Consider the following 12,383-nt stretch of genomic DNA (forward strand, 5'->3'; position numbering starts at 1 on the left):
TGACCTTCTGACTGGCAAAGTCAATGGAGAAGCCAGATTCACTTAACAATGGTGTTACTGACTTAACCGCTGCAGTGATTCACTTAACGACTGTGGCAGGAAAGGTCGCAAAATGGGGCACAACTCACAGAACAAGTGTCTCATGTGTAGCCCAGTAATTTTGGGCTCGGTTGTGGTTGTAAGCTGAGGCTTACAACCTGTAGTTTGGATTTGAAATTGGTCGCTGATCATTTTAAGTTCTTCATTAATCCGTTTGTTGATTGGTTTGTTTTAGAAAAGAAGAAGACAGGATTATTTGAACAGATCACCAAAACTCACGGGACGGTCATTGGAATTACTTCGGGCATCGTCTTGGTCCTCCTCATCATTTCCATCCTGGTGCAGATCAAGCAACCTCGCAAAAAAGTGATGACTTGCAAAACCACCTTCAACAAAACCGGCTTCCAGGAGGTTTTTGACCCTCCTCACTACGAACTCTTCTCCCTGAGGGACAAAGAGATTTCCGCCGATTTGGCTGACCTCTCTGAGGAACTGGAAAACTACCAGAAAATGAGGCGTTCTTCCACCGCCTCGCGGTGCATTCACGACCATCACTGTGGCTCGCAAGCCGCCACCATGGCCAAGCAAAGCAGGACCAACCTTAGTTCCATGGAACTCCCTTTCCACAACGATTTTGCGCCTCCGCAGCCGATGAAAACCTTCAACAGCACCTTCAAGAAAAGTAGCTACACGTTCAAGCAGGCCCACGAATGTCCCGAGCAGGTAATCGAAGACCGAGTGATGGAGGAGATCCCTTGTGAAATCTACGTCCGAGGTCACGAAGACGCTGGTCAGGGTACCCTCTCGATGGATTTTTAATCTCCTCGGAAAGCAGGAATCCCAGGGTGTGTGAATAGATGTACATATATATAGACGGACAAAACACGCCCATGTACAAAGGTGTACCATACGGGGAATTTGACGGAGATGTAAACATTCATACTTTTTTAAAAGCTTGTTGGTTTTTTCTTTCAAGCCCGAAAGGATTCTGTAAATCTTTTTTCTCCTTCCCTTTGGTATTGCCCATCTGATGAAAGAAACAACCAAAGGTTTTGCATGGGGCTCTAGTTAGTGGACATTAAAACAAAACCAACTCGGTGCCCAAAGTCCTTTGTGATGGCCTACTGTCTGTATTGCTTCCCAGTTCCTTTCCTTTTCCTCCAGAGCTCCCAGTTTGCAGCTAGAAGTTTCATTTGTTTTTCTTAAAAGGTGGGTGCCATACCAAGGAGCTAAATATTGGAACACGGAGCTACACTTTGGTGCAATACGATTAAGAGTCCTTGTCGTAACGTGCCACCTCAGACTCAACTGTCAGTCACCTGGGTTCATTGGAGACACAGGTATATAACCAGACTTTTCACGGCAGGGCAAAGCGGTTGTTGAATGAGTCGCACCCAGTTTTGGATCTGTTCGTTAAGCGAATCGTTGCATGTGTTAAGTGAATTGTGCGGTCGTTGGGCAGATCCAGCTTTCCCCATTGACCTTGCTTGTTAGAAGCTAGGCTGGGAAGGTCACAAGTGATGATCGCATGAGCCTGGGATCCTGCAACCATCATAAATACATGCCAGTTGCCAAGGGCCAACATTTTTATCATGTAACTCTGGGGATAATGCAACAGTCATCGATGCAAGGACCAGTTTTTCAGTGCCACTGTAATTTCAAATGGTCAGTAAACAGATTGTTGTAAGTCGAGGGCTGCCTTTTAAATGTTGTCAATTCTGCTTTTCATATTGATACTTTTTTAGTGTCCCTCTGTGGCTCAGTCTTATGGTCTTCTGTGTCTGCAGTAGATTGGTCTTTCAGCTGTCTTTAGAATATAGAATAGATATTCTATTCCTTCCCACTGGTTGTGAGTTAAATGATTTTTTTAAAAAAAATTCAAAATGGTTTTCAGGTTGGTGTGCTTCTTTGCCCCAGGTTACACAACTTTCAAAGCATATATTCTTCTTTTTCCTGGTGAGGTTAAATTAACATCACTAAATTACTACAGTGCCAGATTGAAGTTCTGCATATTATTATTATTTTTTAAACAGAGCAGTCCTATACTGTGTGTAGTGCTGTTTACATTGTTGGATTTTTTTTAAGGTTGTGATAATTTTAAGATTTATACCACGATTGATAACAGTGTAAACTGTTCAGGGCAAATGTGTTTAAAATTCCCAGGCAAACAAACCTATGTTGAAAGCCAGTGAAAGCAGCATTGTACTGTTAAAAAAAAAGAATATAGAATAGAATATAGAATAACAGAGTTGGAAAGGACTCCTGGCCAGGCATTTCAAACAAAAAAGGCCCTCTGTGTGTATAACACTGTGCCAATGTTTTGAGGACACAATACCAGCTGAGATATTCAGAATAAGCCTAGTTCTGTGATTACCCTCATTTTGAAAAACACATCATTGTTTTTTTTTTCCTGGCATGCTGTAAGGTTTTAGGACATTAGGTAAATCAAGGGTTTTTACATTTGCCAAAGAAAGACCTCTGAATCACTTAAGGACATTAAAATATCTCTGTGGAATCAAACACACCAACAACCCAGATGCTATTGGGTATCTCCAAAAGAACAACTAGGGATGACATGATAGCAGTATTCCAGTATTTGAGGGGCTGCCAGAAAGAAGAGGGGGTCGATTTATTCTCCAAAGCACCTGAAGGCAGGACAAGAAACAATAGTTGGAAACTAATCAAGGGAAGAAGCAACCTGGAATTAAGGAGAAACTTCCTAACAGTGAGGACAGTTAACCAGTGGAGACAAAGACATCACCTCTTCTGCCACTATTCCCTTTCATGGGGGGCTTCAACGGTGAATCTTCAAGGCTGATAGCTCTGGGTAGACCTGTCTTCCATGAATTGATCAAATCTTCTTTTAACAACATCCAAAATTGGGACCATCATCACTCCTTCCAGAGACACATTCATTAAGGATGTTCTAGGATGGCAGATGCAGATGATACTGTAGAATTTGCTTCCATAGATGACCTTGGTTTTGTTTTAAGAGATGCAGAAAAACCTATTTACTTTCTCCATGCTCTGCATCGTTTTATAAGGGTTAGACCAGTTCATGGAAGTTTTGGACATCAATGGCTCTTAGTCTTAATGGAAGTGGGACTGCTTCTGAAGGAAATCAGGCTTCTTGGTCCAGTTGATGAGCCACTGTGAGAACTGCTGGACCAGATAGACCAGTGATCCAATCCAGCAGGGCCCTGATTATGTTCTTATACGTTTCGATCATGTTTTACTATTTTTTTTTCAAAGCATGGGTAGTTCTGAACTTAGAACACTTCATTTAAGTGGCTGTTCAAAGTTACAACGGCACTGTGACTTATGACCATTTGTCAGCGTTCCAACTAACCAACTCCATACCAATAAATTCCGAGACAAGCATTTCCTCAAAGTTCCATTTTATTAGAGTTGGCATATTGGCACATCTGGGAAAACTCAAATCGGAGCGTTCCGGGTTTTCCCTTCCCAAAAGAGAAGTCAAAGATCCATCCCTTGCACCCATCAGTCCATCACGTGGCCCAATCAAATTGTCGTCCCAACTAGAGATATTCCCCCAGCCGCTCCTCCCCAGGTGCAGGGCAACATGTCCTTGACTCTCCGAGAAAGGAATATTGTTGTGTCTAACCTTCTACCCCACTATGAAATCCTCCCTCCCAAATTCCCAGGCAGTAAATGTTGCAGCCTTGAAGCTGCCAAGAAAAATACGGCTTCCAAGGCTGACACCATTTTTCACACTTATGACCGTTGCAGCATCCCCATGGTCATGGGATCTAAATTCAGATGCTTGGCAACTGACTTGTATTCATGACGGTTGAAGTCTCCTGGGGTCATCTGATCTCCTTTTGTGACCTGACAACCAAGATTGACTTAACAATGGTGGCAAGAAAGGTCGTAAAATGGAGCAAAATTCACTTAATAAATGTCTCACTTAGCAACACAGATTTTGGGCTGTTTTGGTCATAAGCCACCTGTAAAGAATCATAAACATCTTGGGCTTTACTTACATTGCGTAAACCATCATCAGATCATTTTAGTGCATTCTTCTGCATATCTTCCAGCTCTGTTATATCCTTTTGGAAATGAAGGGATCATAATTGTCCACAGCATTTCAGAGGAAAATGTACCATAGATTTATATAAAAGCAGTACACTGTGAACAGTTTTATTTTCTTAACAATCCTTGGCATGGCATTAGCTTTCTTGACAGCCGTACACTGAGTAGACATCTCCATTTTGTTCTTCTGTATGATTGTGAGAGCTTTGTCTTGTTTGATTTCGGAGAAGCAAGACTCTATCTGCGTACGTGTGAAAATTAGGGAGTTTTATCCCAATGGGAATCATTTTACACTTACCCATTTCAGCATTAACTCTCCGAACACGCTTCGTTCTTCCATCTGTAGTCTTCTTCGCAAAAGCTTCGCAACTTTTTCAGACTAAGAAACACGTTGGTTAAAACTGTTTTTTTTTTTAATCCCAGGGGTCCCCAATCAAGGGGCAAAATTCCAGGAATGCAAAAATGCTGCATTGAAATTCTAATTCCCCTTTGTTTCTCACAGATCCGTCAAATTTTTGTAGAACCCCACTTGGAAAAACCCAGTATACGGCATTAAGAATAAATAGCGCTTGCTTTCTAGTTATCCGGATGTTTTATTGTTCAGGTCTTTCCCTTCTTGGAGATAAAAATAAATAAAAACACCGCCAGGCAATTTCAGTGATATTTCACTTGTTGCAAAACATTTTTTGACAGTTAATACCTGGCAACGATATCAGTCCTTTTTCAAAAGGCTTACAAGGTGATTTATGACTGTCCTTCAGCAGTCTTCAGGTTTTCTCTGAAACGTACTTGTTAAATGTCTGGAGAGATTTATAGCTTCGTTTTCCTGCAGGAACTCGAGACAGCCGACATCGTACTGTCTTTCGTGTTTTTCTCACAACAATCCTGTTGGGTAGAGTAAGCTTTTGGTTTTTTTGCGGGGTTTTGGTTTGTTTTTTTTTGCAATCATAAAGACATAAATATTTACCTATGGTTCTGTCAGGTGTGAAGAATTAGAGCCACAGGCTAAACTCCAATTAATCCGATTTATTGCTCACACTGATTCACAAGAATCTAGTCAATGAACTGGTCAACACTAAATTGGCCCTACATAATGGAATTGAGTGATGTGGCGGCCTAGAGATGGAGCTCTCGTCTCACAATCAGGAGGCTGTGAGTTCAATCCTAGGTTAGAAGCTGATATTCCTCTCTTTCAGCATGTTGAAATTATATCTGCTGAATAAAACTCTGCATTGTCAACAGGAAGGGCATCCGGCCAGTAAACACTCGGCTCCATTCAGTTGCCTTGACGCCACCTCACAAGGGATTATGGGGTCATTAAAAGATGATGATGATAAGAATCGATGGGATTCAAGAGGGGCTGGATTTAAACCGTTTGTGAAACATAATGACTCCAGGTTGATTCCTCACTTGACTGCCTCCAAGCTCTGCCTTCTACATGTTTTGCAGACATGATAGGAAAGTATATACATGGTAGGGAACAAAGTATGCAGGGTGGGGTGGGCAAAAAAAAGTCATGGTGCTCACAAACATGCCAGTGAAGCTTTCCCTTCCTCCCTTTTACAGGTATGTGTAAAAAGGAGAAAGGCTTCAAGCCCATTTGGTGTGGTTTTTTTTTTTTTTTGCACAGTTTACGTATTTAATTGCTTCTCAGTTCTATTCCAGTTTATACTACTTTATCCCTTACAATTAAGGGTATAAAGTAAGAACTTTTGTATAAAGGCTGGATTTAAAAACCTTATTCTGCTTCTGCTCTCCAATGAGAATTTGCTTTATTTTGCTGAGGCCAACACTTATCTGGCTAAGAAGACCAACAGAAAGACATCTCATTTCATATTTATAACAGCAACAGCACTTAGACTTATATACCGCTTCAAAGTACTTTACATTCCCCTCTAAGTGGTTTACAGAGTCAGCATAATGCCCCCAACAATCTGGGTCCTCGTTTTACCCACCTTGGAAGGATGGAAGGCTGAGTCAGCCTTGAGCCGGTTAGGATCAAACTCCTGACTGTGAGCAGAGCTAGCCTGAAATATGGCATTCTAACCACTGCGCAACCACGGAAGGAAGGAAGGAAGGAAGGAAGGAAGGAAGGAAGGAAGGAAGGAAGGAAGGAAGGAAGGAAGGAAGGAAGGAAGGAAGGAAGGAAGGAAGGAAGGCTGAATTAACCTTGGTAATATTTATTTTAAAAAATAATATGTTCTCAATTGCATTGGTATGGCTTCCACTTTCTCAGTTCTACTGGTATGGCCCCCACTTTTTAAACCAACCATTTATAAATAAAAGGCAACTTGGATGCACCTTAATTTTGTATGACCTATGTGGTATTCCCTTTCAAGTATTGTGCAACCAATGGATTATCAGTGTTCATGCCAGCAACTGTAAATCACAGTGTTGTCACTTGTGAAACACACTTCAGGTTCTTTGCCATTTAGTCTTTAGTCTCCTGTTTCTTTCAACTTTCTTTATACTGTATGTCATTTTTTCACTCTGTGATCTTACCGCGCTGATGGGCAATGCTTTGTACTGAGAAATGAATATAAACCAAACTTACACCACAAGTGGAATCTCTTTGCAGCTTTTTGTTGAACTTTGCAGAAGAGTATTATTTAAGTTTATTTACGTTTTTGAGTGTTAAAAACAAAACAAAACAGCAAGCCCCTTTAAGGTAATACAAATTTCTGGATGAGCTGTATCCACTCAGCAAACCAGGATATATATATATAAAAACCTGAGATCCTAAGACCAAACATGACCCCCAAAGAAGGTTCCTACAAATCTCCCCAAACCAGTCTGGTTTTTAACTATATGGTGGTAATTGTGTAGAAAAAAGGCTGCACTGAACTTCTGAAAAAGAGACTTCAATCTGATGAATAAATAAGACCAACGAAGTATAATCAATAGATAAAAAGATAAATGTCCTTTGACTACAACTTGTCTCTGTTGTCTTGATAGTTACGCCCATGTTGTTTTCTTAAGAAAAATGGAAGTTGAATAAACTTTGCCTCTTCGGTATAATTGACAAATGGTCTCTCTTGAAGATTTCCCCTTTATCAAGGGGCCGTAATAGTCACGTGTAATTAATCTGATGTGATACGTAATGTGATTCTAATGGACCTGAAATCTAAAGTGAATCAAATCAAAACAACCTTCCTGGTCTAGAGAAAAGAAGGAATAGGGGTGACATGATGGGAGGATTCCAGAATTTGAGGGGCTGCCCCAAAGAAGAGGGGGGGGTCAACCTTTTTTCCAAAGCACCAGAAGGCAAGACAAGGAACAACGGATGGAAACTAATCCAGGAGAGAAGCAACCTGGGATTAAGGAGACACTTCCTAACAGTGAGGACAATTAACCAGTGGAACAGCTTGCCACCAGAAGTTGTGGATACTCTTATCACTGGAGGTTTTTAAGAAAAGACAACACCCACTTGTATGAAATGGTACAGGGGAGTGATGGCTAACCTTTTCTGTACCGAGTGCCCAAAGCGCACGCTCACACCCCCCCAAAATGCAATCCGTGTGCAAATCTCCGTGCATGCTCCATACATGCACATGCACCCCCCCATACATGCACATGCGTTCCCCATGCCCTATCTCCCTCCGCGCATGCACGCATGTCCCCTGTGCATGTGTAGCAGAGACCCAAAGACCAGATGGCTGGCAGGAGGCGCATGCATGCATGTGCAGCAGAACTGAGCTGGGGCAGCAGCTCGTGCGCCCACAGAGAGGGCTCTGCGTGCCACCTTTGGCGCACATGCCATGGGTTTGCCATCACAGGTATAGGGTCTTCTGCTAGAGCCAGGGGGTTGGATTAGAAGACCTCCAAGGTCCCTTCCATCTCTAGTCATTTGAATTTGAATTCCTGTTTTTTTTTTTCCCTGACCATAAAAGTTGCTACCCTTGAAATGTCACCCAAATGCCAGTGGTAGCCCCTCAATGCATTCCTTCGCCATTCCTGAAACTGGATAGATCAGTGGTCACCAACCAGTGGGCCGGGGACCACTGGTGGTCTGTGAGAAAATGTTGGTGGTCCGCAGAGAAATGTCACCTCCAAAGCAATTAATCCAGGCTGTGCAGGCCGCCCACATGGCCCGCGGAAACACAAGGTTTGCGTCACTTGCATTGTGAACAACACGAGGTAGTGAGGGGAGGGGGGAAAGGGTGGAGTGGGGGAACTTGCCCCACTCGCCCCACGCACCACACCTGGCCACTGGGCTGCTTCTTTCCATTTCTTTCTTCTTCTGCTTTTGGCTAAATGCAAGGAAAGCAGCAAAAGTCTTTCTTTCTCTCCCCCAAACTCTGCCAGGAATGAGTCTTTGGGACCCTGCAAGGCCTCCTGCTCCAAGAGGCTGTGCCGGCGCAACAAGTCTCACAAAGACTCATTTCTGGTGGAGTTTGGAGGAGAGAAAGAAAGAATTCTGCTGTTTTCCTTGCATGAAGTCAAAAGTCTCTCCCCCCCCTCTCCCCTGAGAACGGAGCTCGAGGCGGTATCCTGTGATCTCAAATAAAGAATGATCAATCGGTAGGAAAACGGGGTGGGGAATTTTCCTGCAGACTTTTTTGGGGATTTTCCCAGGGTCTCTGGTCCATGGGATTTAAAATTATGAGTTTGGTATTCCCTGAGGTCCAAAAGGTTGGTAACCCCTGGGATACATGTCCTGCATGCCAAAATGCAATGTAAAAAGGAAAGGGTGTCGGGGGGGGGGAGTTTTTTTGTAAGCAAACACAAGACAAACAAGCAAGACGAGACAAACCCATGGTCAGTTTCTCAAGAAAAAGAAAAAGAAAAATGTTCTTCCTGATTCTTCCTTAAAAATCTTGGGCTTGATCTCATCTTGAAAGGAGCTGACAAAATGCGTTCTTTAAAACTTCAAAAGGAAGACATGTGCTTTGATGGACAGAAAGCTGAACATTAAAACAGTGGAAGCTGATAGCTTCTCCCTCCCTCCCTCCCTCCCTCCCTTCCAATTTAGCTAGAGAAGCGCAGGCTGGAAAGAAAGAAAGAAAGAAAGAAAGAAAACAGGAGAAAAGATACAGAAATGAACGTTGATGGACTCTAATTTGATAGAACAACAAAGGCGAGAAAGTAGAGAATCATCTTTGCGGCAAACAGGATTTTACCATCAGGTGGAATAGCTCACCAGGGCCTTTGTTCACCCCACACACTCTTTTCCAGGGTTCACTTAGCTGGGGATTAATTCCATTAATTCAACTGCATACAGGTAGCCCTTAATTTACAACCGGGTGACGGTTCAAACGGGACTTGGGACCATTTTTTCACACTTTATGACCGTTGCAGCATTCCCATGGTCACATGATCAAAATTTGGCCGCTTGACAGCTGGTTCCTATTTACGATGTTTGCAATGTCCCAGGGTCCCACATTCTGGAGAACCGGTAGCGGAAATTTTGAGTGATTCAGAGAACCAGCAAATCCCACCTCTGACTGGCCCCGCCAACCCCATCTCTTCTCTGCCTCCCATTGAGCCCCAGCTGATTGGCTGGGTCTCCTTTTGTTGCCCTGCACAGGAGAACAGAGCTGGAAAGCAGGTTAGTGGGGTGGGGAGGGAATGGGATTTTGCAATAACCTTCTCCTGCCATGCCCACCAAGCCACACCCAGAGAATCGGCAGTAAAAAAATTTGAACCCACCACTGCTTCACAGCCCTCTCTAAGCAGTTTACAAAGTCAGCATATTGCCCCCACTCAACAATCTGGGTCATTTTACCCACCTTGGAAGGATGGAAAGCTGAGTCAACCTTGAGCCGGTCAGGACTGAACTCCAAAAAGTGGGAGAATCAGCCTGCAATATTGCATTCTAAAGATTGTGCCAGGAAGGAAGGAAGGAAGGAAGGAAGGAAGGAAGGAAGGAAGGAAGGAAGGAAGGAAGGAAGGAAGGGCAGTAACACTTAGACTTATATACTGCTTCACAGTGCTTTACAGACCACTCTAAGCAGTTTACAGAGTCAGCATATTGCCCCCACTCAACAATCTGGGTCATTTTACCCACTTTGGAAGGATGGAAGGCTGAGTCAACCTTGAGCTGGTCAGGATCAAACTGCCAAATTGCAGCCTGCCCGCAGCCGGCAGAAGTAGCCTGCAAGTACTGCACTCTAACCACTGCACCACTGCGGCTCATGTCCTATCATTTACTATCATGTAAATACATGATAGTAGCCAAGCACCTGGATTGTGGGGATGCTGTGACGGTTACAGGTGTGAGGATTGGTCTTAAGTCACTTTTTTTTTCATGCCGTTGTAACTTGGAATGGTTGTAAGTCAAGGCCTGCCTGTATTCAATAAATCCTGGTCAAAGAACCATTGTTTGTGGAAGACTCCAGTCTGTAAGGATGATTTTATTTGCTTAAAGTCTGCAAATCTTAGGAAGGATTTTTCATGAAAATTACTGAGCAGTTTGGAAAAGCAACATGCATATTATTCCATGTCAGCTAACCGTCTCTTTTCCTCTACTTTTCTTCACTCAGAGAAGCACTGTCCTGCTGTGGACAAATGACAAAAAAACCCCAAGGGTTATTTTCTGGGCTGTTAGAAACCTTTGATTCGGCTTCTTTCCCAGTCAATTTAATTAAGAAGAGAGAGTCTTCTTTGCATATTATTGTGTTTATCCACCAGAGCAGTCTACCAAAGAGTCTGCCTTGGCGAACCCCTAATATAATTGTGGGACATTAAGGAAATTAAACTTGCACTGAAAAACAAACCTCTTTTGAGCCTTTACAAGGAACTTTTGTGGTACTGTAAACAGTTCGTTTTGTGCCCGTTTCAAAGTTACGACGACACTAGAAAAAATGTGAATTATGACCGTTTTTGACAGTTACCACTTTTGCCGCATCACCATGATCATGGAGCAAAACTCACTTAACCAACGTCTCGCTTAACAGCAGAAATGTTGGGCTCCATTGTGGTCATAAATCGAGGACTACCTGTATAGAAATGGCTTGAAAGGTTGTGAAATCTAAACCAAAATTCTGGTCCCAATTGTGCTAGTCAGTTAAAGACGACCTGCATATTACAGTGGTTGAGTTCACATTACACAGTACGCACGCAAACAACATTGGGGAATAATGTAATGTGTGAACTCCTAATATTTTAGCTGAGGTTGTATTATTTTTGTAATCCATTGCCCCAAAGTAAGTCAGTGGTTATTATTTTTCTTTGCTTTGCTTTGCTGTTTTCTCTTTCTTGCTTTTCCTAACCTTTGTTTCTTCTATATTTTCATCTTATGACAAAACTTAACCACAAAAAAAATATTTTAAAAATAGCACTGTTTATCAGCTTCAGCAACTGTTCTGTCCCGGCTCCCAAACACAACAAATCCTCTGTAGTTAAAGAAATGTTCCCTTTATTAGTAGCCCTGGCAAAAAGACTCTCTCACAACAGGCTAACAAGTCCGTCTGGCCAGAAGATGCATAGTTGTCTTCCACATTTATTCATCTCCACCCCCTGCCTTTTATCCCCAGAGTTAAGGTGGGGCTTCACTAGCAGCAGTGGCTCTTCTGTCCAAAGGATCGGCTCATAGATTTCCACTGCTCTCCTCTCCTCGCATCAGGTACTGGACCCAGTTGTCCCTCCTCTTCCTCATCAGCCATCTCCAGACCTGGGGGCTGTTGAGTCACCACCTGAGGGCTGATGGACGGCTCAGGCTCCACTTCTGTCTCTCTCTCTCTCTGACAGCTCCATTTCCTCTTCCCCCTCGGAGCTCTCAGGTTGCTTTGATGTTGATCCTGACTCCCACGCCTCCTCTTCCTCCTCCTCCTCCTCTGATTTGGCTGCTGGAGGGGCCAGTGGCCAATAGGCCACAACAGCAACTTTAAGATGTGTGGACATCAACTCCACACATCTTGCAGTTGCTGAGGTTGACAAAGCCTGTTCTAATCTGTTTAGGTGTACGCTTTTCAGGCGTGGAAATGTGAATCTCCAAATGAAATAGAATATTGGAGGAAGGTTTGGTGCAGGATAGAGGAGTGGCATTTCACCTCCCATTTACAATTACTTGCAAGATGCGCTTCAGAACCCAATAAACTTTACAATGTCCTTTAAATGAAACCCCGATGCCTGGTGATGTCAGAGACGAATGGCTCCAAATGGGATTGTGCTGTAAGAAAGAGGCTGGAAGAAAATGAAGGTGGATAGGTCAAACCGATGTGATAACGAGGATGAAAATTGATTTATTAGAAAACCCTTCGGTAAAGATGTTTTATTCTCCAAACTCTGATCTCCCCACCTTTGAGAGAAAGCTAATCCTTTTAGGAGGGATTAGGAGCAGAAGGAGATTC

The 12,383-nt window shown here is 43.1% G+C and overlaps 1 protein-coding gene across 3 annotated transcripts in view; it reads left to right on the forward strand.

The window, feature by feature from the left end:
• Positions 1–6,653, forward strand: part of NETO2 (neuropilin and tolloid like 2) — a 39,371-nt gene extending 32,718 nt beyond the window's left edge. For all 3 annotated transcript variants that reach the window (XM_087971504.1, XM_087971503.1, XM_087971505.1), the window contains one exon: positions 275–6,653. In XM_087971504.1, the coding sequence (XP_087827630.1) occupies positions 275–858 (584 nt within the window). In that variant the 3' untranslated portion in view covers positions 859–6,653. The remainder of the gene's footprint in view (positions 1–274) is intronic.
• Positions 6,654–12,383: the final 5,730 nt, after the last annotated feature.

This window comes from Notechis scutatus, chromosome 9 (genome assembly GCF_049901735.1).
Source record: "Notechis scutatus isolate UNSWTSFEM ecotype Mainland chromosome 9, rNotScu1.2, whole genome shotgun sequence".
In the NCBI taxonomy this organism is placed as follows: domain Eukaryota; kingdom Metazoa; phylum Chordata; class Lepidosauria; order Squamata; family Elapidae; genus Notechis; species Notechis scutatus.